This window comes from Trachypithecus francoisi, unplaced genomic scaffold (genome assembly GCF_009764315.1).
Source record: "Trachypithecus francoisi isolate TF-2019V2 unplaced genomic scaffold, Tfra_2.0 Lachesis_group14, whole genome shotgun sequence".
NCBI classification, from domain to species: Eukaryota; Metazoa; Chordata; class Mammalia; order Primates; family Cercopithecidae; genus Trachypithecus; species Trachypithecus francoisi.
In genome coordinates this window covers 62,049,154-62,070,980 of record NW_022681459.1, presented here as the reverse complement: position 1 = coordinate 62,070,980, position 21,827 = coordinate 62,049,154, and the positions used below count along the sequence as shown (strand labels likewise).

The 21,827-nt window shown below is 51.1% G+C and overlaps 1 protein-coding gene across 1 annotated transcript in view; it reads left to right on the top strand.

The window, feature by feature from the left end:
- The window catches only part of FAM83F (family with sequence similarity 83 member F), a 35,488-nt gene that overhangs the window by 2,819 nt on the left and 10,842 nt on the right, over positions 1-21,827 (top strand). Inside the window, exon 2 of the mRNA XM_033233873.1 lies at positions 21,175-21,342. Coding sequence (XP_033089764.1) covers positions 21,175-21,342 — 168 coding nt within the window. The remainder of the gene's footprint in view (positions 1-21,174; positions 21,343-21,827) is intronic.

Sequence of the window (21,827 nt, the reverse complement as noted above, 5' to 3'; positions counted from 1 at the left end):
GGGAAGGCTTCCTGAGAGAGGGGAGTTGCAGAATTGGAAAGGGAGAGGGTCAAATGGAATGAGCAGTCTCTCGGTAAGAGAGCTTTTTGCTTCGAAAAAGCAAGGAGGTTTGATTGGCAGGGAAAAAGAGCTGTCGTGGAGGGAGGGGAGTACTGTGTGGGGCCTGGTGTGGGGACCCTAAAACTGGGCCCAAGGCAGGCGACCATCCCTAAGGAAGCAACAGTGTTGGACACTGTCTGTGCCTACCCAAGTATCAGGACCTCCGGGCCCCCACCCTTAATCACTGTCCCGCCTGTCTGCACAGCCCCTTCTTCCCAAAGACCCTGTGAAGAAGTTGGGACAGAGAGGTTGACCCTGTTTCACAGGTGAGGAAACCAAGGCATAGAGAAGGAAAGAGACTTGCCCAGAGGTCACGTGGCTGGTTCTAGAAAAACCCAGCTTCTGCTCTAGGGGCTGCACCTTCTGACCACTGCCTGTCCCCCACCCCCACGCCAGCTTGTCCAGCTGGCAGGCAGCCTTCCCTGGCCATTAACTTAGATCCTTCCTCCTCCCCTTTCGCCCCGAGGGATGGAGTTTCCTTTGTTTCCAGTGAGAGTCTGGCTGCTATGAGGCCAGGTGGGGCAGACTGAGATGGTTTCCGTGCAGGGACACGGGGAACTGCCACGGGGAGGCAGCAGGACACGCACACATCCAACTGTGTGCCAGAGTTTTGCATTTTATTTCATTTAATCCTCAGAATAACCCCGTGAGGTGTTGTTTTGGTTCCTGAATCACAGACAGGAAACTAAGGTTCAGAAGGAGTTGCCCGTGGCTGCCTGCCTACAGTCACAGGCCAGCGGATGATTTTATACCTGGTACTCAGGAATATGGAGAAAGGAGCCTAATTAGGGGAACATGAATCGGGGGTGAGGGTGGAGGGGCTGAGGATGGGGACCAGTGAGGAAATAGCCCAGCAGGGGCCTTGTGGACTGGTAGGAGGGCCTTTGAGGAGGTCCCGCTGAGCGACCTGTGTCCTGGGCCTCTGCAGATGTCAGAAAGCCCTTCCCAAACCGCCATTCGGCTGTTTACTTGTGGGGTGGGGATTTTTTCTGCTGTTTTTTTTTTTTTTTTCTTTTTCCTTTTGAGTGATCTGCTTACCTGGGTGCCTCTGAATGATGGACTTTGTCTACTTAAATTACAGGCAGAAAGGGCGCCTTTAGGGACCCAAAAATGATCTCCTGGCCTATGCTACGCTAGCACAGAAGACCAGGGAAAGCTGCTGATGCTTGGGCCACTCAGGTCATTGTAACTGCCTGGCAGTGGACTTACAGCAAGACCATGTGTAGGCTGAGAAAGCCAGAGTAAGGGGAGCAAACAACTGCAAAGCCAGAGTAAGGGGAGCAAACAACTGCAATCTGGATGGGCTGGCAACTTGGAAGGATTGTGCATCTGTTTGGCCACTGGACAAATATTTAGAGGTTTACTTCATGTGCTAAGCATACTTGAGTGGAAAGCAGATATCTAAAACACACCTCTGCTCTTAAATAGCCTAATCTTCTGCTGATCCATCATCTAATACAGTCTGAGGAGTGCTGGACAGAGGGCGTGGCGGGAGGGGCACTAGCCCAGCCCCTAAACCGGGTTAGGGAAGGCCCTTTGATGCTGAGGACCTGTCTACAGGCATGTCTGAACGCAGCAGGAAGCTGAGATACACCAAGCTGTCTGCCCATCTTGCGCCCAGGCTCCCTTGTGACCAGTGGCATCCAATTTTGAGGCTGCTGGGAGGATTTAGAGAATGTTGCCTCCTGCTTTGGGAACAGACGCAAGTTTACCACACCCACTTCTCAAAGATTGACCCTTGACCCCTACATTCCTGGCTCACACCCAAATGCACCATTGATCCAGCTAACCAGCTCATCTTGGTTTATCACAAACTGTCCAATCTCCTTGGCACCTCAATAGCTGCGTAAGGCAGGGTCTTGTCTTCATTACACAGAGGCTCCCTATGAGCTCCAAAAGGGTGAAATGACTTATCTTCAGACCAGGACAAGGAGGTTACACAGAATCCCTGGGTCCTTGGTTGGGACTATCAGTGACCCCAGTGACCCCATGCAGATTGTAAACACAACCTAGGAGAGGGAGGCTGCTGGAGTAGGTAACCATGACTAACTAGGAGCCGCTTCTATTTTTATTCTTGTTGTAATTAGTGGAAAAGGCCTGCCTGGATGGTTGAGGAAAGAGGGTAACCAGCCAGGCTGGTCCCTAACCCACCTCTGCCTGTCACTGGGTTTGTCCCTTTTCCTTCAAGGCCTCGCTAAGAGGCCACCTCTGCCTTGGTATTTTGTCGATTTAATTTTCAATCCAGAAGGTCCACAAGGTTTGCTTTGGGAGAGTGCATTTTGCCCTCCTGAATTGGGAACTTTGGAAGAGAGAGACTGGCTTACTCTCAGTTTCCCTTCCGGTACCCCAACGGTGCCCCAACTGTCACAGGTGATCAATTATCTGTTTATAGAATTGAAAACTGTCTTCTGTTGGCCTCCTTTCCCTCTGGGGAAGCAGGTGTCTGGAGATGTCCCCGTGGTTTTGCACATTCCCCGGGGAGCTCCTTTAATCTACATTGTAACAAGCCGGCTGGCAGCGGAGAGAAGAATGCTCTAAATTGGGGATATGGGGCACAGGGAGGGAGGTGCATCAGGGGATTTAGGGAAAGGCTCCAGAGCAGGAGGCATGGCCGGCTGAGGTTAGCAGCCTTGGTTTGAGGTCTAGGCAGCTAATGGGAGGAGGGTGTGGTGAACAGCTGGGACACAGATGCCCCTGGGCATGGCAAAGTCTTGGAGTCATCAGCTCAACTCCCCAAAAGATTCAGCTTTGCATATGGTGGGCCTGGCCCCTGAGGGGAGCCCACCACCGTCTTTCCCCATTAACCTCAAATGACATTTCCCTCATTCAGCTACACTAGCCAACAGTACCAAGCGCTTTCTCCATACCAGGCACTTTGCTGGACATTGAGATACTGCAATGAAGCAGATGCCCCCAAAAACCCTAGTTTAAAAAATATGTAATTTTTAAAAATGTTACTTGTTTTTGAATTCTGAGAGTCAAGCAATATATTCATTAGTCACCTCACCACCTTGTTTGAGAGCTGGTCCCAATTCTTATAACCTTCCTACCTCCCTCTTTTCCCCCATTATCCTCCTCCCCTTCCATCTAAGGGGGACAATTGACTTTATCTAGAAGCTCCTGAGCTGCCTTTTAGAAGCCTGGTTTAAACTCACAGAGCAAGAAGAGGCCTCTCAGGCAGCCCAGGGACCCACAGGCCCCACACATTCCTAACCGTTCTACCCTTCTGCAAGTGGCCATGCCACATGAGCTTTGTTTCAGAGTCCTTGCTGCATTAAGGCTGGTGGATAATGGCACAACTGCAGCTCCAGAGAATAAGCACTTCATAGCCCTTCTGGGATCTTGCCCCGGCCTATCCAGGTATTCCTGGCAAGCCCTGGACGAATTGGCTGTTGGGTTCTGAGTCTCTCTCTCTCTCTCTTATGCTTGATCAATGATTGAAGGAGCTGGCATTTCTGAGCAGTGGACCAGCTTCATGTCAAAAACAGAAGACAAGATCTGAAGTTGAAAGGTCTTGATTTCTGCCCGCATCTGACCACTTACTCACTGTGTTCCCTTGAGCAAATCACCTCCCTCTCTAAGGCTCCTGGCTGATAAAATGGGGAAGATAATACTGAGCTTCCTGGATGGTTTTGAAAAACGAAGGAGGGTGGGGCATGGTGGCTCTTGTCCACAGCACTTTGGGAAGCAGAGGTGGGCGGATTGCTCGAGCTAACAAATTTGAGACCGGCCTGGGCAACATGGCAAATCCCCATCTTTACAAAAAGTACAAAAATTAGCCAGATGTGGTGGTGTGTACCTGTAGTCCCAACTACTCTGGAGGCTGAGGTGGGTAGGTGGGAGGATCGCTTGAGCATAGGAGGTGGAGGTTGCAATGAGCAGAGATTGCACCACTGCACTCCAGCCTGGGTGCCAGAGTGAAACTCTAACTCAAAATAAATAAATAAATAACAAAACAAACACAAAAAGAAAGACAAGGGAGAAACCATGTGTGAAAGCTGAGGATACTGGAAAGTATCATATAAATGTTCACTATGTTAGACAGTAACTGCTGTCTTCTTTTTTTTCAGAGCAGGGGAGGGAAGGGTAGCCAAATTTTCTCCCAAGAAGTTAGGGTGCCCCACCCAGGAGATTAGAGGTAGGCAAATCGGGAGGGCCAAAGACCCTGTGCAGGTGTGTTTCCTGCTTCCACCTTTGAGCGACACAGGAGTGGCTGCCCACAGCCCTCCCACTCGCTCCCTGCATTGATCTGTTGGCCTTGATAATGGTGGTGGTGGGCCATATGTAGTTGGTAAGGGCAGTCTTCTGCCGGCCTCCGAGCTGCCTTCAGGAGGCTGTGGCGTTGGAATTCTCAGCCCAGGATCTATGCTGGGATCTGGCATGGGCAGAGAGGGATAAAGCAGGAAGGTGCAGAGGCTCCCTTGTTCCTAAAGCAGGGGTCCCGGGAGGATGTTCCCCACACAGGGTCATCCTGAAGGGCCAGACTACTGCACGGGCCCAGCCCAGAGAGCCCGAGGGCAGCCTGGAAAAACTCCCCAAGCTCTTATAGTTCTGGAGAACTAAAGCTTTCCTTGGAACAAGAGGGTGGGGCTGCTGATGGTTAACCGTGATGTCATCGTGGCCTCGGGCTGTGTTTCCCTCTTTGGAGAAGAGGGAGGGGAGAGTTGGCTCCTCTGAAATCGGATGCTTTGGGTCCCTGAACCTCTGAGGGTGGGTGTTTCCCAGAAAGTTGAGAAGTACAAGGTGGGGCCTCAGTAAACTTCATGACTTCTTGAAGGTTCGTGGTAGCAAAGCCAGTTCTGTTGGGTGGAGGTCTCCGAAAGCCCAGGCCACTGGCAGGTGGAGGGAGCCCACGCGGATGGGAGCCAGGAGCCTGGGAATCGTTGTTTTTGCCCTGGCCATCTCTTTCCTAGCTCCCTGGGTGATGTGGGGTACATCATTTGGCTTTGCTTGGCCTCTGTTTCTGCATCTCTAACATGGGGGTAATTCCTGCCTTCTTGCTTATTTCCACACATTGTTCTGAGAACCTAGTGTAAGGCTATGGGAAATCGCTTTGAGAAAGGTGAGTCGGCCGGGCGCGGTGGCTCAAGCCTGTAATCCCAGCACTTTGGGAGGCCGAGACGGGCGGATCACGAGGTCAGGAGATCGAGACCATCCTGGCTAATACGATGAAACCCCGTCTCTACTAAAAAATACAAAAAAAAAACTAGTCGACGAGGCGGGCGCCTGTAGTCCCAGCTACTCGGGAGGCTGAGACAGGAGAATGGCGTGAACCCGGGAGGCGGAGCTTGCAGTGAGCTGAGAGCCGGCCACTGCACTCCAGCCTGGGCGGCAGAGCAAGACTCCGTCTCAAAAAAAAAAAAAAAAAAAAAAAAGCTTTAAAAAAAAAAAAGAGAGAGAAAGGTGAGTGATGCGTGCAGTCAAGGGATTTCTCTGAAAAAGGGCTAACGCTGAGTGACGGGATTGGTGCCCTGCGTGCCATTGCGTTTCGTTATTCCAATCCTCAGCACCTTGCAAAGGAAGGGATATTTTCCCTGAGGCTCTGAGAAAGCATAAGGTGGCAGAACTCAGAAGAGGCTGGGGGAGATTCTACCCAGGTCTCAGCTCAAGGTGGTGTCCATCCACGACAGTTGTCCTTGGGAATTGTCCTCTGGGGCCATCTCTTCCCTCTAAAACTTCCAGAAACATTCAAAGTCTGTATGTCGCCAGCCAGGCCCTGGGAGGCTCTTGGACCAGTTCTAGAGACAGACAAGTACACAACTGCCAGCTGCTCCATTCTGTGCCAAGGCTGGAGAAGAGGGTTCCCCCTGCCCAGTGACATTGAGGCAGGTAATATAGGGAAGCTGGGTACAGGTAGTTTCTCCAGAGACCTAGATTGTCCTCTTTATGGCCACTTTCTGGCCCCCTGGGACTTATGCCCCTCCCTGACAGGCTGAGACCTTGAAGTGAGTCCCAGTCCAGCAACTATCAGTCCTTCCATCTTCTCAACCCCAGGGACGCTGCCTCACCTTGGCTGGTGGCCAGATCTGCCTCCCTTTTCTTAGAGCATACAAAGCAGAGCCTGTTTGGGGACAAGCTTCCAATCCGAGCTGGGGGAGGTGGGGAGCAGGGCAGAGAACAAACGAGCCCAGGGCTGCGTCCTGGCTGACCACCCGCCCCTGCTCCTGGGGCTGTCCTGAGCCGCCCCCCAGGCTGAGTCATTCTAGCCATCCCTGCCCGTCCCAACCCCCACACACCATGCCAGGTGCCATGACCAGCCGGCCTCAGCTGGGGCTGCTGCCCTTCCCAGTTTCCTTTTTCATTCTCTGAAATCGGTGGAGTCTGTGGACTTGCTAATGATCCCATAATCTTAGCCCTGGAAGAGAGCCTATGGCTTTTCTAATTATTAGTCTCTCTGGCCCAGGTTTCCAGTAATCTGCAAACACATCCCCGGCACAGCTTGCACGCCGGTCATCATTCTGCTGGGCTCCTCGCAGTCCTGGCAAGGCATGTGGGAGGCTCCCGATAAGTGTTATTTTATTTATTTATTTTTCAGCAGTGAGTCAGGAGATGGGGGTGCGGAGGTGGGACCCAGAACTCTCTACCTTTCGGTGGGCCATTGAAGACAGACTGTGAGTTTCCTTAATTCACCCCCCACCCCCGGGAGGGCTCCCAGACCGCCTGGAGATTCCCTGCATTTGCTCATTCACTCACTGTGTTTCACTGAGACCCAACTATGTGCCAGGAACCAGAAATTTACAATGAGGACTCTGCCTTAAGTCTAATGGTGGCGGAGCGGGGGGGTGTGGGGTGACATAAAGAAAATACAGCACAGTGGTGGGGGTGGGGATATTGATAGCTATTACTTATTGAGTATATAAGTGCTAGGCAAATGCCATCCCTTTTAGAATTATTTTATTTTTTTATTTTTTGAGAGGGAGTCTTGGTCTGTCTCCCAGACTGGAGTGCAGTGACTCCGTCTTGGCTCGCTGCAACCTCTGTCTCTGCCTTGAACCTCTGTTCAAGCGATTCTCCCACCTCAGCCTCCCAAGTAGCTGGGACTACAGGCGTGTGCTACCACACCTGGCTAATTTTTGTATTTTTAGTAGAGACATGGTTTCACCATGTTGCCCAGGCTGGCCTCGAACTCCTGACTTCAGGTGATCCACCCATCTCGGCTTCCCAAAGTGCTGGGATTACAGGTATAAGCCACCACACCCAGCTCATTTTTGTATTTTTAGTAGAGATGGGGTCTCACCATATTGGCCAGGCTGGTCTCAAACTCTTAACCTCAAGTGATCCACCCTCTTTGACCTTCCAAAGTGCTAGGATTACAGGCGTGAGCCACCGTGCCTAGCCTATTCCATTTAATTTTTTAACAACAATCCAGCAGCTTTTCATTTTACAGATGAGGAAACTGAGGTTCAGAGAGGATAAGGTCACACCACCAGTAAATAGGACGCTAGATGGGAACCGAAATGTGTCTGGTTCTCAGGCTTGTGCACCTGTACTGAGCTCCAGGTGAACGGAGGCTTCCTGGGAATTGATGGCTGAATCAGCCAGTTGTGGAAGGGCAGGGCAGGCTGTGTACAAAACTGGAGGCCCAGAACCCATGGACTCACACTGTTCCCATGTTCCCATCACTTGAATGCCCTCCTGACCACTTTCAACCATATCCCTCCCTGCACTCTCAACTTGCCTCTCTAGGGAAGCCCTCCCAGGTAACATCATCTGGCAATAGCCACAGAGTTACCCTTGCTGCGTCTCATCACCTCCTAGGCAAACTGCCAACTCCATTTGTCTTACCCTGATAGATCAGTCAAGAAATACCTCGGCAGACACTTTGTAAGCTACCTCACTACCTGCCTGGCTCTGTCCATGTGAGAGCTCAAGGCTAGTAACGCAAACCAGCAGAAGATCCTAAAAATCGTTTGTGTATCGTCATTGGATTTTTTTTTTTAGCAGCTGATTTATCTTTCTAATTATGTTTGGCTTTAAGCTAATGTTAAAATGAGCTTGCATTAGATAATTTTCACTAATTAACACCAACTTAGTGCCGGGAAAGTCATCTCAGAAGCTTGCCGTGGGGCAGGGAAAAGCCGGCCTAGGATCTTACAAAGAATTGCTCTGCTTACTCCCTGGCAGGTCACGACACGTGGTTGTTCACAGCTGAATTAGTTGGCCTTGCTCACATGGGTGCCATCTGTCTTCCTCCTCTGGAGAGCCAGCCTGGGTCTCCATTGTACATACACCCTCCTTCATTCAACCTTGTCAAGAGTGATGGCCTCACAGGGTCAGCCTGAGAGGGAGTGAGCCCCAGGGGGCGCAGCAGGGAGACCTGACCTGCAGGGTCGGGATCAGAGCCCCACACGGAGGTGGAGGGCTCTGGGAGAGGAAGCGGCCTGGCTGGGTGGAATTGGGCTCCGCTGCTGCCAGCATAGGAAGGGAGCCTGGTGTTTTATGATGTCTAATTAGCGAGCCCAAGACAATGGAATGTGGCCACAGATAGCTGGGAAGCCCCAGCTGATGAAGCACAGATGCCCTGCTGCTGGGGTGGGGCCAGCCTCGCCTCCAAGTGGGGAACAAGACCCTGTTGCAGCCAGGTGCGGTGGCTCACGCCTGTAATCCCAGCACTTTGGGAGGCTGAGGCGGGCAGATCATTTGAGGTCAGGAGTTTGAAACCAGCCTGGCCAACATGGTGAAGTCCCGTCTCTACTAAACATACAAAAATTACTCGGGTGTGGTGTAATCCCAGCTACTCGGGAGGCTGGGGCAGGAGAATTGCTTGAGCCTGGGAAGCAGAGGTTGCAGTAAGCAGAGATTGCACCATTGCACTCCAGCCTGGGCAACAGAGTGAGACTCCATCTCAAAAAAAAAAAAAAAGCTATTGCAGCTCTGGATTTTGCTCTGCCTTCTTGGTGGACCAGGACTCAGGCCCAACCCACATCTCAGCTCCCCAAGGGAAGCCCCCTATGTGAAGGCATTCTGTTTAGAACGATGGCGGGGCTCTGTCCCCCACCCCTCGTGGACAGATGGGGAGACACCCCCATGTGCCTAGACAGAAACAGCCCTGGGCAGACATGCATCCTAGGGAAGGTACACGCTACACTGGGGACTGGGGACAGAGGACGATCCTGGTAGACATGCATCCTAGGGAAGGCACACACTACACTGGGAACGGGGGACAGAGGACGATCCTGGGACAGCCCTGGGAGGAGTGAAACAAGGACCTCGACAATGAGTATTCTCATCACTATAGGCTTAGGGGGTGACACTGTGAGTTAAGGCACGAGCCAGAGCCTGCTGCGTGAGTTTGGAGAACATCAAATAATCTTGTGGGGTATGAGCTGATTATCTGGGGAGAAAGTGGATAAATGCCTCTTTGGGTTGGAAGCACATGAAGAGTCTTCAGCCAGGCTGAGGGCCTTCGACTTGACTGTAGGCAGTCAGGAGCCGCTGAGTGGGCAGGGAAACAGGGCGCTTGGGTTGTGTTATGGGGTCCATCTGCCACGAAGGGAACAGTCAGGGCAGCATGAACTAGCATTGCTGCAAGGTGACCCTGAGCACCTACTGTGTGTCAGGCCCTGTCCCAGAGGAAGGACAGAGCTCAGCCAGCTGTGGCAGGCACCAGGCAAGATTTTTATCTAGGCTTGATCACATTTCTTTTCATCTTCATAGAACCATGAAGTAGCCTCATTTTACAGATGGAATTCAGAGGGCTTCAGTAACTTGCCCAAGGCCTCACAGTCAGTGTAGAATCTCTGGCACTTTCCCCACTGCAGTACACTTCTGTACTGTTTTATTTAGCGATGTAAATCTAGAGACCAGGGATGGGAGGAAGTTAAAGGGGTGTTCTGTGGGGGTTATGCAGCAGGAGCCCCTCCCGTGGGCAGCTGTGAAGCCTCTTCTCTTCTCCTGTCCTCTCCTGTCCTGTCCTCTCCTGTCCTGTCCTCTCCTGTCCTCTCCTCCTCTTCTCCTCCTCTCCTCCCCTCCTCTCCTCCTCTCCTTCTCCTCTCCTCTCTCTTCCTCTCCTTCTCCTCTCCTCTCTTCCTCCTCTCTCCTCTCCTCTCTTGCTCTCTCCCCAGGGTATGTACATGGGGAACTTAAGAGAAAGTTTGTTGTTTAATGGTTCCCACTCTACTGGCGTAAAAATCGGTGATAATTCAGAAGGGGCCTGTTGCAGTCTTGGTGACAGTCTTTGCAGTGTACCCAGAGTACTTATGACACCCTCTCCTGGATGCATCGTCTCCATAGAGCACCCTTCTGTGCTGCGGTGACGGCCGGGCCAGCTGGAAGTTGCTCTGGTTGCCCGCAGCCCGCCTTGAGATACTTTACTCCGGCAGCGGCTTTCTTAGCTGTGCGTTGCGACATTCAGCATATGAGTGTAGACACCTGGTATGGCTGGGTGAACAGTTCATCATGTGGGTTCTTCCTTAATTGGGCTGCCCTTCCCCTCAATTAGTTCAAGTTTTGACCTTTCTGGAAATGTCGTGTTCCCTGAGCTTTAATCACCACCGTGGGCTGGGCCTGCTGGGCATGGCATTGAGCAGAGGAACGACATCCACACCTTGATGTCTGTGCCGCGGGAGGCACTGGCTGCCTGGCTCCCTGGGAGCTCAGCTGGCCCCCCACTGGCCCTCTCCTTTCTCGCCCCCTCCCCTGAAGTGGTGGCCCCTTTGTTCTGGGCTCCATCACTGAGGAGAGAAGAGGGCACCTGCATTTGCCCATGGCTCACAGCAGGACAAGTACCACGCTGTTGCAGAATCTCATTCAAAGCTCAGAACAGCCCTATAAAGGCATCACCTCCCCATTCTAAAATGAGGAAACTGAGGCCCAGTAAATGACTCACTCAAAGCCAAACAACCAGTAAGACATTCTGCTTCCTGACCATGTATTATCCTGCACGCAGCAGCCTTCACTCAAAGTGTGACACATCCCCCCCCGTGCATTCAGGTGACCTGAGTGGGGGTGGAGGACGGAGGCTGCTGTTAAAATGCATTTTCTTGGGCCTTTGCTGAATTCAAATTTTTGAGGATGGAATCTGCATCTTCAATAGGCATACCCCCATCCCTGCTCCCAGGTGATTCTTTACACACTGGAGTTTGACAACCTGCCCTTGATCCTCTCTTTGGGGAGATCAGAAAAGGAAATTCCACAGCTGGAGATGTTTGAGTCAGAGGCTGCAGGCAGACCCAGCTCTACCCTCCTTGGGAAAGGGAAGGACTGCCCTCTAGTTCCAGATAGACTAACTGCCCTGGACTGCCAGACAGATGGCCATTCTGGGAGACAGCAGTTTGACCTGTTTGCTCAGCTGCTGTCCTCTCCACCCTGAGGGACCTTACGGCTTCAGATGTGGGGAGTTCCTCCCCTTTGCCTTATAGTTATAAAACGGTTGTTATAAAACGATCCCTCATAACTGCACAGCGTTTTCGTGAGATTTCGTGGGCATGATCTCATCCGAGCCTTCCAACAGCCCTGGGAGGTAGGCACAGCAGGCATGGGAGGCAACTCGGCCCCAGGCTCACATGGGTAGGTAATCAGTGGGAAAGTGTCCCTAGCTGCTTCCCTTCCTTCTCCAGGAGAAGTGACTATCACCAACAGGCCCCCCAAGTTCACCAAGCTTGACCTGTGGCCTTTTGCTTTTTCATACCCACAGAAGGGGTGAAGCTGGGGCTCTTGGCAGGCAACAGCAGCCTATGCCACCCCAGAGTCCTGAGCTCCACGTCAGCAGGGCAAGGGGACAGAGGGTGTTGTCTCTCTCTATCCATGCATCTCGGTTTGCGTCCTGCTGTGGAGGATGAATTGGAGGGTAGATGTAAGCAGGAGAGAGCAGTTAGGAAGCTCCTAGAAGCGTGGTAGGAAAGGAGGAGGGTCCAAGTGGGGGTCTGAGCTGAGGCGGTACCAGTGGGGACAGAAAGGATTGACCCTGAGAAGGTGCCCGCGGTGGGGCCTGCTGGATTCAGTGATTGATGGATTTGGTAGGTGGGGAGGAGGAGGAGGCTGGTAGGCCTGGGCTTCTGGCCAGAGTGACTGGGGGGTTGTTGATCTGGGGAGTGCCTGTGTGACTGAGGGACACGTCCAAGCCACAGTCAGCTCTGTGGATGTGGGCACCTGGCAGAGCCATGCCTCCTCTAGTCTGGGTCATCCAAACACATGTGGGGTACAGGGGCCAGGTGGAGCCCTCTTGTCATTTTTGTTATCTGACAGTAATTACGGGGTCCAGAAAGAGCATTGGAAACGCTGTCAGTTTAACTAAAGCTGGATGGCAGGAGAGGGGCATTTGGAGGCTCCCTCCCGGCCTTCACTCCCTGTCCTGCCGTCCAGGCAGGATATCAGATGAGGAGACGTTGAGCTCACAAAACACCCCATGAGAAGTCTTACAACATCAGAGGCTGTCTGCCAATGCGCCTGCGATGGCTTATAGAAACTGCTGCCACCTCGAATTAACCTCTCTCCCCAGGCATTGTGCATCAGTAGGTAACCAGGCAAAGGACGCCAGGGGTGGGTAGCCAGCTGGAGGGGGCGTGCTTTCCTCCCCCAACAAAATCTGCTTCCCTGTGTTCTGAGCCCATGATGTCCTGTTTTTAAACCCGATTTTCCATCTACACTGGAAGCTTTGAAGTTCGCTCGGTGTGGAGAATCACGTGCTCAGTGAAAGACCCAAGCGGAGAGAGTGGGGAGCTGGTTCCCCTGGGCCTGACGCTGCAGAGCTGAATGTCAAAGCAGGGCCCTCAGAGACCAAAGCAGAGGGTAATTATCACTTCTCCACAACTAGATTGCAGGAGTCAGCCAGCAATTGATTTTTTTTTTCTACTACAGATATTTCATTGTTTAATTGGTAGTGACACAGATGGCTGGCTCGCACCGGGGCGTCACAGTCCGACTCACAAAAGCCAGGCTGTGGGGACTGCTGCCTCTCCCGACATCCTTGGGCAGGTGGGGCTAGGACAGGCCAGCTTCCCTGCTTAATTTTTCAACCACAAAGCAAAAGTAAGCGTGTGAACCTGAGACATGCTTCTGTGAACCGGTCAAGCTGTCCTCAGCAACATGGGTCCACTCTAAGCTGGATACCTTGGAGTGTTCAGAAATGAGAGGAGGACAGGGAACTCTGGCCTAGACAGCACGTGGGAGATCAACTATCAGGCGCACTTGGAGATGGCGATCAAGTATCAGAGCCCTGGAAACTGCATTGCTGGTGGAATGAAGCCAGAACTCTGCACGTTGTGTTCAAACCCTTCGTATCCAGCCCATGTACCTTCACCCTTATACCTACCCAAACCTGCCCTGAACTGTGCCAGCCCAGCTGGAGGACTTGAATGTGATTTTTGGTTGGTTGGTTGGCTATTTTGGACCCCAGGTGCAAAATGCTGATTGTGTACCTTAGTTCACAGCACATTGCCACCAGCGAGCCTTGGAAGGCCTCTTACTTTACCTTTCTCCTTCCACAGGCAGCCACCCTCATGTGTTCAGCATATGTCCTCAGACATCTTTGTATCCTTGAAAAGTGTGCAGTATTATTTTATGTAGTGTGCTGTGCTGTTTTGCTTTGTTTTTTTGAGATGGAGTCTTGCTCTGTTGCCCAGGGCTGGAGTGCAGTGGCACTTTCTCAGCTCACTGCAACCTCCACCTCCGGGGTTCAAGCCATTCTCCTTCCTCAGCCTCCCTGGGATTAAAGGTATGTGCTAACATGCCCGGCTAATTTTTGTATTTTTAGTAGAGACGGGTTTCACCACGTTGGCCACCTCTGGTCTCAAACCCTGACCTCAGGTGATCTGCTCACCTCAGCCTTCCAAAGTGCTGGAATTACAGGTGTGAGCCACCGCGCCCGGCCTGTAGTATGTTTTTATTTACATAAATGGTATTAGGCTATAGAGCTCACTCTTTAACATTTTCATTTGAACTATCCCTTTTAAAAGAAATTATCCAAGTTACGACACATGGAACTAGTTCGTCGCTTCTGTCTGCTGTAAAATATTCTATCACATTCCTCACATTTTCCTTACCCAGTCTTCTAGAAATAGACATCTAAGTTGTTGCCAGCTCCTTGCTATCCCAAAGAAAGATGCAGGGAACATATTTGTTCTGGCCCCATATAGACCTGTGCAAAGATCCAAGAGATTCCCAGGGGTGCATGGCCAAGAGTGGCTTTTCTGGCTTGTAGCTATGCACATGCTCAAATCCACTAACTTCTGCCTGTTGCGCTACAGAATAGCTGCACCAGTGTTCCCACCCACCAGCAGTGACAAAGGTCCCCCTTCCTCCACCTACCAATATTTTGGATTATCCAATTTTCTGATTTTTCATTAATCTCATAGTTGTAAGGTGGTCTCTTCCTTTCCCTTTTTTTTTGGAATGGAGTTTTGCTCTTGTCGCCCAGGCTGGAGTGCAATTGTGCGATCTCGGCTCACTGCAACCTCCACCTCCTGGATTCAAGCAATTCTCTTGCCTCAGCCTCCTGAGTAGCTGGGATTACAGGCATGTGCCACCATGCCCAGCCAATTTTTGTATTTTTAGTAGAGACGGGGTTTTACCATGTTGGCCAGGCTGGTCTCGAACTCCTGACCTCAGGTGATCCATCTGCCTTGGCCTCCCAAAATGTTGGGATTTCAGGCATGAGCCACTGCACCCGGCCATCTCTTTGTTTTAATTTGAATTTTTCTGATTACTAATGAAGATTACTTCTTTTGCCTGGTGCAGTGGCTCATGCCTGAAATCCTAGCACTTTGGGAGGCCAAGGCAGGCGGATCACTTGAGGTCAGGAGTTTGAGACCAGCCTGGCCAACATGGTGAAACCCTGTCTCTACTAAAAGTACAAAAATTAGATGGGCGTGATGGTGTGCACCTGTAATCCCAGCTACTTGGGAGGCTGAGGCATGAGAATCACTTGAACCTGGGAGGCAGTGGTTGCAGTGAGCTGAGATCGTGCAGCTGCACTCCAGCCTGGATGACAAAGGAGACTCCACCTCAAAAAAAAAAAAGTCCAGGCGTGGTAGCTCACACCTGTAATCCCAGCACTTTGGGAGGCCAAGGTGAGCGGATCACGAGGTCAGGAGATCGAGACCATCCTGGCTAACATGGTGAAACCCCATCTCTACTAAAAATACAAAAAAAAAAAAAATTAGCCAGGCATGGTGGCAGGCATCTGTATTCCCAGCTACTCCGGAGGCTGAGGCAGGAGAATGGCATGTACCCGGGAGGTGGAGCTTGCAGTGAGCAAAGATCGCACCACTATACTCCAGCCTGGGCGACACAGTGAGACTCCATCTCAAAAAAAAAAAAAAAAGACAGCTCCTTTTTACATACTTATTAGCATAATTTCATTTTCCTTCATGGTTTGTGCATTTGGGAACTTCAGAGTCTTTCTTACCCCATGTCATGAAGATATTTTCTTGCATTTCGTCAACTCCCTTATTAGTTATATCTTTCATGTTTAAGTACTTAGCCTACCTGAAATTTTCCTTTACATGTGGTGTGAAGTAGGGATGGATTCATCTCTGTTTTTCTCTATGTAGTAAGCCAGTTTTCCCAGTGGCATCTGCTAAAGGGCATTTTTTTCTCCACTGAGTTGTGATTCTACCCCTATCGTACATAAAGTTTTGTGTATGTGTACGTGTATATATGTGTTTGTGTGTATACTTCTGGTCTCACCGTTCTTTTCCATTGGTCTATTGGTCAGTTCCTTCCTACTTAAGTAGTACAAGTAGTACAGTTCTTATTGCTATGGTTCTGTAGTATGCCTTACTCTCTATAGGACAAGTGTTCCCTTTTAGCTTTTCCTTTTCAAAATCGATGTGGCTATTTGTGGATCTTTATTCTTCTTTTTTTTTTTTTTTTTTTTTTTTTTTTTTTTGAGACGGAGTCTCGCTCTGTGGCCCGGGCTGGAGTGCAGTGGCCGGATCTCAGCTCACGGCAAGCTCCGCCTCCCGGGTTCACGCCATTCTCCTGCCTCAGCCTCCCGAGTAGCTGGGACTACAGGCGCCCGCCACCTCGCCCGGCTAGTTTGTTGTATTTTTTAGTAGAGACGGGGTTTCACCATGTTAGCCAGGATGGTCTTGATCTCCTGACCTCGTGATCCGCCCGCCTCGGCCTCCCAAAGTGCTGGGATTACAGGCTTGAGCCACCGCGCCCGGCCTATTCTTCTTTATATCTTACAAGTATTTGAGTTTCTCAAAAGCATTTACTGAGCTTTTTATGGAATTGCATTGAATTTTATTAATATGGAGAGTATTAGATTTTTTTTTTTTTTGAGACGAAGTCTTGCTCTGTCGCCGGGGCTGGAGTGCAGTGGCCGGATCTCAGCTCACTGCAAGCTCCGCCTCCCGGGTTCACGCCATTCTCCTGCCTCAGCCTCCCGAGTAGCTGGGACTACAGGCGCCCGCCTCGTCGCCCGGCTAGTTTTTTGTATTTTTAAGTAGAGACAGGGTTTCACCGTATTAGCCAGGATGGTCTCGATCTCCTGACCTCGTGATCCGCCCGTCTTGGCCTCCCAAAGTGCTGGGATTACAGGCTTGAGCCACCGCGCCCGGCCTACGTCTCCTCCTTTTTTGTCGGTTTGCCAAATGTTTGTCTATCTTGTTTAGTCTTTTTAAACAGCCAGTTTTTGATTCAATGTGTCTGAAGAATCTCCTAGCAATCCCATCTCTAGGAAGCAGTGAAATGAAGACCCTGGAGCCACCTAGGACTGAGTTCCTTGCTCTGCCACATGGCAGCTTTATAACTTTGGACATAGGACTATAGCCCCTGTGTGTTTACTTCCTCATTTGTAAAGTGGGAATAACCCTTTTGCAAAATAGTTGTGAGGATCAGATTAGAAAATTTACCTAAAGCACAGGAAACAGCCTAGGGTGCACTGAAAGTATTTAGTACATGTTAATTCCCATCCTCAGTGCCTGTATTAGTCAGGGTTCTCCAGAGAAACAGAACCAACTGGATGGGCATGTTTGTGTGTGTGTAAGAGAGATGCACCGAGAGACAGAGATTGATTGATTTTAAGGAATTGGCTCATGGGATAATGGAGATGCGAGGCCAAAGCCTGCAGGATGGGCTGTCAGGCTGGAGACGCTGGGAAGAGCTGCAGTTGGAGTCCCGAGGCGGTGTGCTGGTGGAATTCCTTCCTGCCCAGGGCGGCTCAGTCTTTCTTCTAAGGCCTTCAGTGGATTGGACAAGATGTACCCACATTACAGAGGGTAATCTGCTTTACTCAAAGTCCAGTGATTTAAATGTTAATCTCATCCAAAAAAAACACCCTCATAGAAACATCCAGAATAATGTTTGCCCAGCCAAGCGAACACGTAAAATTAACCAGCACGGTACCTTTGTTTGTGCTGTGCCCTTTCCCTGAAATGCTCCCCTTGCAGGCCCCTGCTAGGCCACGTGACACCTGTACGTAGATTAGAAAAAGGCTACCCTTCCCAGGGCAGACGCAGCTCCCACTCCCCTCCTCAGCCAGTGCCCGTGTGCAGGACACACTCGTGCAAGGCAGCCCAGACAACCTCCCTGCTCGATCTTCCTCCTGCTCCTTTCTCTCGGTGCCAAGGGCTTCCCATCCTTCACAGTTCAGCTTCCTTGGTAAAATCTTTCTTATTCTCCCCTGGCTAGAAGTAATCTCTCCACTCACCCACCCACCCCAACCCCACATCACATGTCACGCTCTTAAAGGCATTTATCTCATTTATCTCGTGTCTTAGTTATTTTGTGCAAAGATCTTGTCATTCCACTTGGATTAACCCCTTGAAACGGCGCCATAGCTTATTTGTCTTTAGGTCCTCTCTCTGCCTGTGGGGCTCAGAAAGGATTCATTCTCCCTTCATGAGTGATTATCACAGTATCAACCTCAAAGGAAGACGCTGAGGCAAAATTAGCATAGAGAGTTTATTTGGACCGAGATTTAGGATGGCATCCCGGGACACGCTTCCAGGTTTCCTTGGGGAGGCTCAAGTTTTTAAAGAAAAAAGGATGAAATCAGGATTTGGCAGGGGTTGGGGGTGGATGGAGGGGACAGCCAAAGTCATTGGTCAGGAAGTCTCATTGGTTTACAGAAACAGCGTTGTCAGTGATTGGCTATACATTGTTTCTTTGTTTTTCTTTTTGAGATAGGGTCTCACTCTGTTGCCTAGGCTGGACTGGAATGCAGTGGTGCCATCATGGCTCACTGCAGTCTCAATCTCATGGGCTCAAGCAATCCTCCTGCCTCAGCCTCCCAAGTAGCTGGAACTACAGGCATGCGCCACCATGCCTAGCTAATTTTTGTATTGTAGAGTCAGGGTTTTGCTATGTTGCTGAGGTGGATCTGAAACTCCTGAGCTCAAGCAGCACTCCTGCCTCAGCCTCCCAGAGTGCTGGGATTATAGGTGTAATCCACTGTGCCCAGCCTACCTTGTTGAACTATGTAATCCACTGTGCCCAGCCTACCTTGTTGAACTATGTAATCCACTATGCCCAGCCTACCTTGTTGAACTGTGTAGCATTTTATGGCTACTTAGAGTCAGTCTAGAGGCCTCATACAGCAAGTGGCTTCAAGCCACTTACTAATAGTAATTATTTAGCTTGAAGGGGAGTGAGACATGACAGCTATTTTATTTTATTTTATTTTAAGATGGAGTCTCGCATTGTCCCCCAGGCTGGAGTGCAGTGGCGCAATCTTGGCTGACTGCAACCTCCACCTTCCTAGCTCAATCATTTCTCCTGCTCAGCCTCCTGAGTAGCTGGGATTACAGGCGCCTGCCACCACGCCCGGCTAATTTTTGTATTTTTAGTAGAGACAGGGTTTCACCATGTTGGCCAGACTGGTCTCCAACTCCTGGCCTCAGGTGATCCATCCACCTCAGCCTCCCAAAGTGTTGGGATTACAGGCATGAGCCACTGTATCTGGCTGCTATCACATTTTAAATGCCTCTCTGGGCCTGGTAATTTAAAGGGCCTCTCATTCTTCAGATAAAACAGTTTTTGTTGTTGTTGTTGTTGTTTGTTTGTTTTGTCCTTCTCAAAATGTAAGAGCTGTGAAGAACTTTAAATGGTATTGTGTAGGGCAGGGCACTGGAGTCTTTAGAGTCAGGGTGATGGCAGAGCACACATGTGAAGGTGGTGGCACAACCGTGACAGACGCTGATTGAGTGCACCTGGTGCCAGGTGGGCACTCGGCACTTTCTTTCTTTTTTTTTGGGGGGGGATGGAGCCTCGCTCTTGTCCCCCAGGCTGGAGTGCAATGGTGCAATCTCAGCTCACTGCAACCTCCGCCTCCTGGGTTGCAATGAGCGATTCTCCTGCCTTAGCTTCCTCCCCAGGAGCTGGGATTACAGGCATCCGCCACCATGCCTGGCTGATTTTTGTATTTTTAGTAGAGATGGGGTTTCACCATGTTGGCCAGGCTAGTCTCAAAGCCCTGACCTCAAGTGACCCACCCACCTTGGCCTCCCAAAGTGCTGGGATTACAGGCGTGAGCCACTGCGCCCGGCCCTGCACTCAGCACTTTCATGGTGCATCTCACTTAGTCCTGGGACAACCCTTTGAGATCTAGGTGCAGTTATTAGCTCTATTTTGCAGCCAAAGAAGCTTGGGCAGGCCGTGGCATGGGGATACTAGCCTGGTCTTCCTGACTTTAAGAGTCGGTCCTTTCAGTTGTGAAGGCAAACCGACTTCCTGGACTGTATAGCAGTTACCGTTAACTGAGGACTTATGACTTGCCAGACGTTGTGTTTGCTGCTTGCAAAGTTATCCCTAATCCTCAGGGCAAAAGTGTAAAATACAAGGTATCCTCACTTTGCAGATGAGGAAACAGAGTCTCATTAAGGTTAAGTGACTTGCCTAAGGTCACAAATAGGAAGTGGTGGATCCACAGTTAAAATCTCTCCGACCCCAAAGCTGAGGCCTTTTCCTCAGCATCGCATGCATGGTGTTTGGGCCAATAAGAAAGCCTTCAGCTGGAGTGTGGAGCATGGTTTGTGTAGGAAGCTGGAAGTAGCTGTGGCTGGAAAGGTGGAGCAGCCTCGGGCTGCATAAACCTTGCCTCCAGGGTGGACACTCAGGGCCGATTTTTGTAAATGAAGGGTCCTGAGCAGTGACTTTGATTTGAGGATGGGGTGGTATGGGATGGACACCTGAAGGCCAAGGGAATCCAAGCCAGCAGGAGCTCTGCCTGGATCTGTGCCTGGGGAAGCACAGAGCTTCGCACAGCTGCAGGGCCATCGCTGCATCCAGGCCTGCTGAGAAAGTGATGTTAGAGTAGATCTGTGGCTCACAGACATGAGCTCACCCCTGGTATCAGTAATGGCATCTCCTTGTGCCTGCTTGTTTTTCTAGGGTGTCAGGAGCAACTTTCCTCAGCCTCCTAGATCTCCCGTGATATGGCTCATTTCATTTCATTTCAGTTCAGTTCAGTTCATTTTTTTTGAGACAGAGTCTCACTCTATCACCCAGGCTGGAGTACAGTGGCATGGTCTTGGCTCACTGCAACCTCCACCTCCCAGGTTCAAGCAATTCTCCTGCCTCAGCCTCCCCAGCAGCTGGGATTACAGGTGCCCGCCACCACGCCTGGGTAATTTTTTTTTTTTTTTGCTCTTGTTGCCCAGGCTGGAGTGCAATGGCACAATCTCAGCTCACTGCAACCTCTGCCTCCGGGTTCAGGCAATTCTCCTGCCTCAGCCTCCTGAGTAGCTGGGATTACAGGTGCCTGCCACCATGCCCAGCCCATTTTTTGTATTTTTGATAGAGGGTTACACCATGTTGGCCAGGCTGGTCTCAAACTCCTGACCTCAGGTGATCCACCTGCCTTGGCCTCCCAAAGTGCTGGGGTTACAGGTATGAGCCACCTCACCCAGCCCCGATACAGCTTCTTAAGGGCTGCTAGAAGCCCCCAGGATGGGGAGGTGGGGATTTGTCCAGGAGGAAGTACAAGCACATGGCCTGTACCCCCAGACCCATCTCCAGGGCTCAGATGTGCTCAAAGGTCAGGGGATGTGAAGCCCCAGGAATGGTGCAGGTGGAGATTTTGGCTCTTGGCCACAAGTGACCCCAGGGCGAGGTGGTCCCGTCTGAGCGGGGCTTGCCACTGTGGGCGTGTAGACACTGCATGCCTCACCAGTGTCCTTCCCCACCCAGGTCATTGCTGTGGTCATGGACCTCTTCACTGATGGTGATATCTTTCAAGACATTGTGGATGTTGCCTGTAAGCGCCGGGTCCCAGTGTACATCATCCTGGACGAGGCGGGAGTGAAGTATTTCCTGGAGATGTGTCAGGACCTGCAGCTCACCGACTTCCGGATTCGGGTAAGTTGCACCACTGGGGCGGAAAGTGGTCAGGAGATGAGACAGGGACTACCTCTGCCCCTCCTGTGGCTCTCCCATGCTTCTTCCCTGATTGGGGGCTCAGGTAAACTTCAAGATCTCAACACCTTTCCTTCTGTTGAAAGTCAAGCCTTTAAGCCGGGCGCGGTGGCTCAAGCCTGTAATCCCAGCACTTTGGGAGGCCGAGACGGGCGGATCACGAGGTCAGGAGATCGAGACCATCCTGGCTAACACAGTGAAACCCCGTCTCTACTAAAAAATACAAAAAACTAGCCGGGCGAGGTGGCGGGCGCCTGTAGTCCCAGCTACTCTGGAGGCTGAGGCAGGAGAATGGCGGGAACCCGGGGGGCGGAGCTTGCAGTGAGCTGAGAGCCGGCCACTGCACTCCAGCCTGGGCGGCAGAGCAAGACTCCGTCTCAAAAAAAAAAAAAAAAAGAAAGTCAAGCCTTTAACCTTGGCTTTACTGT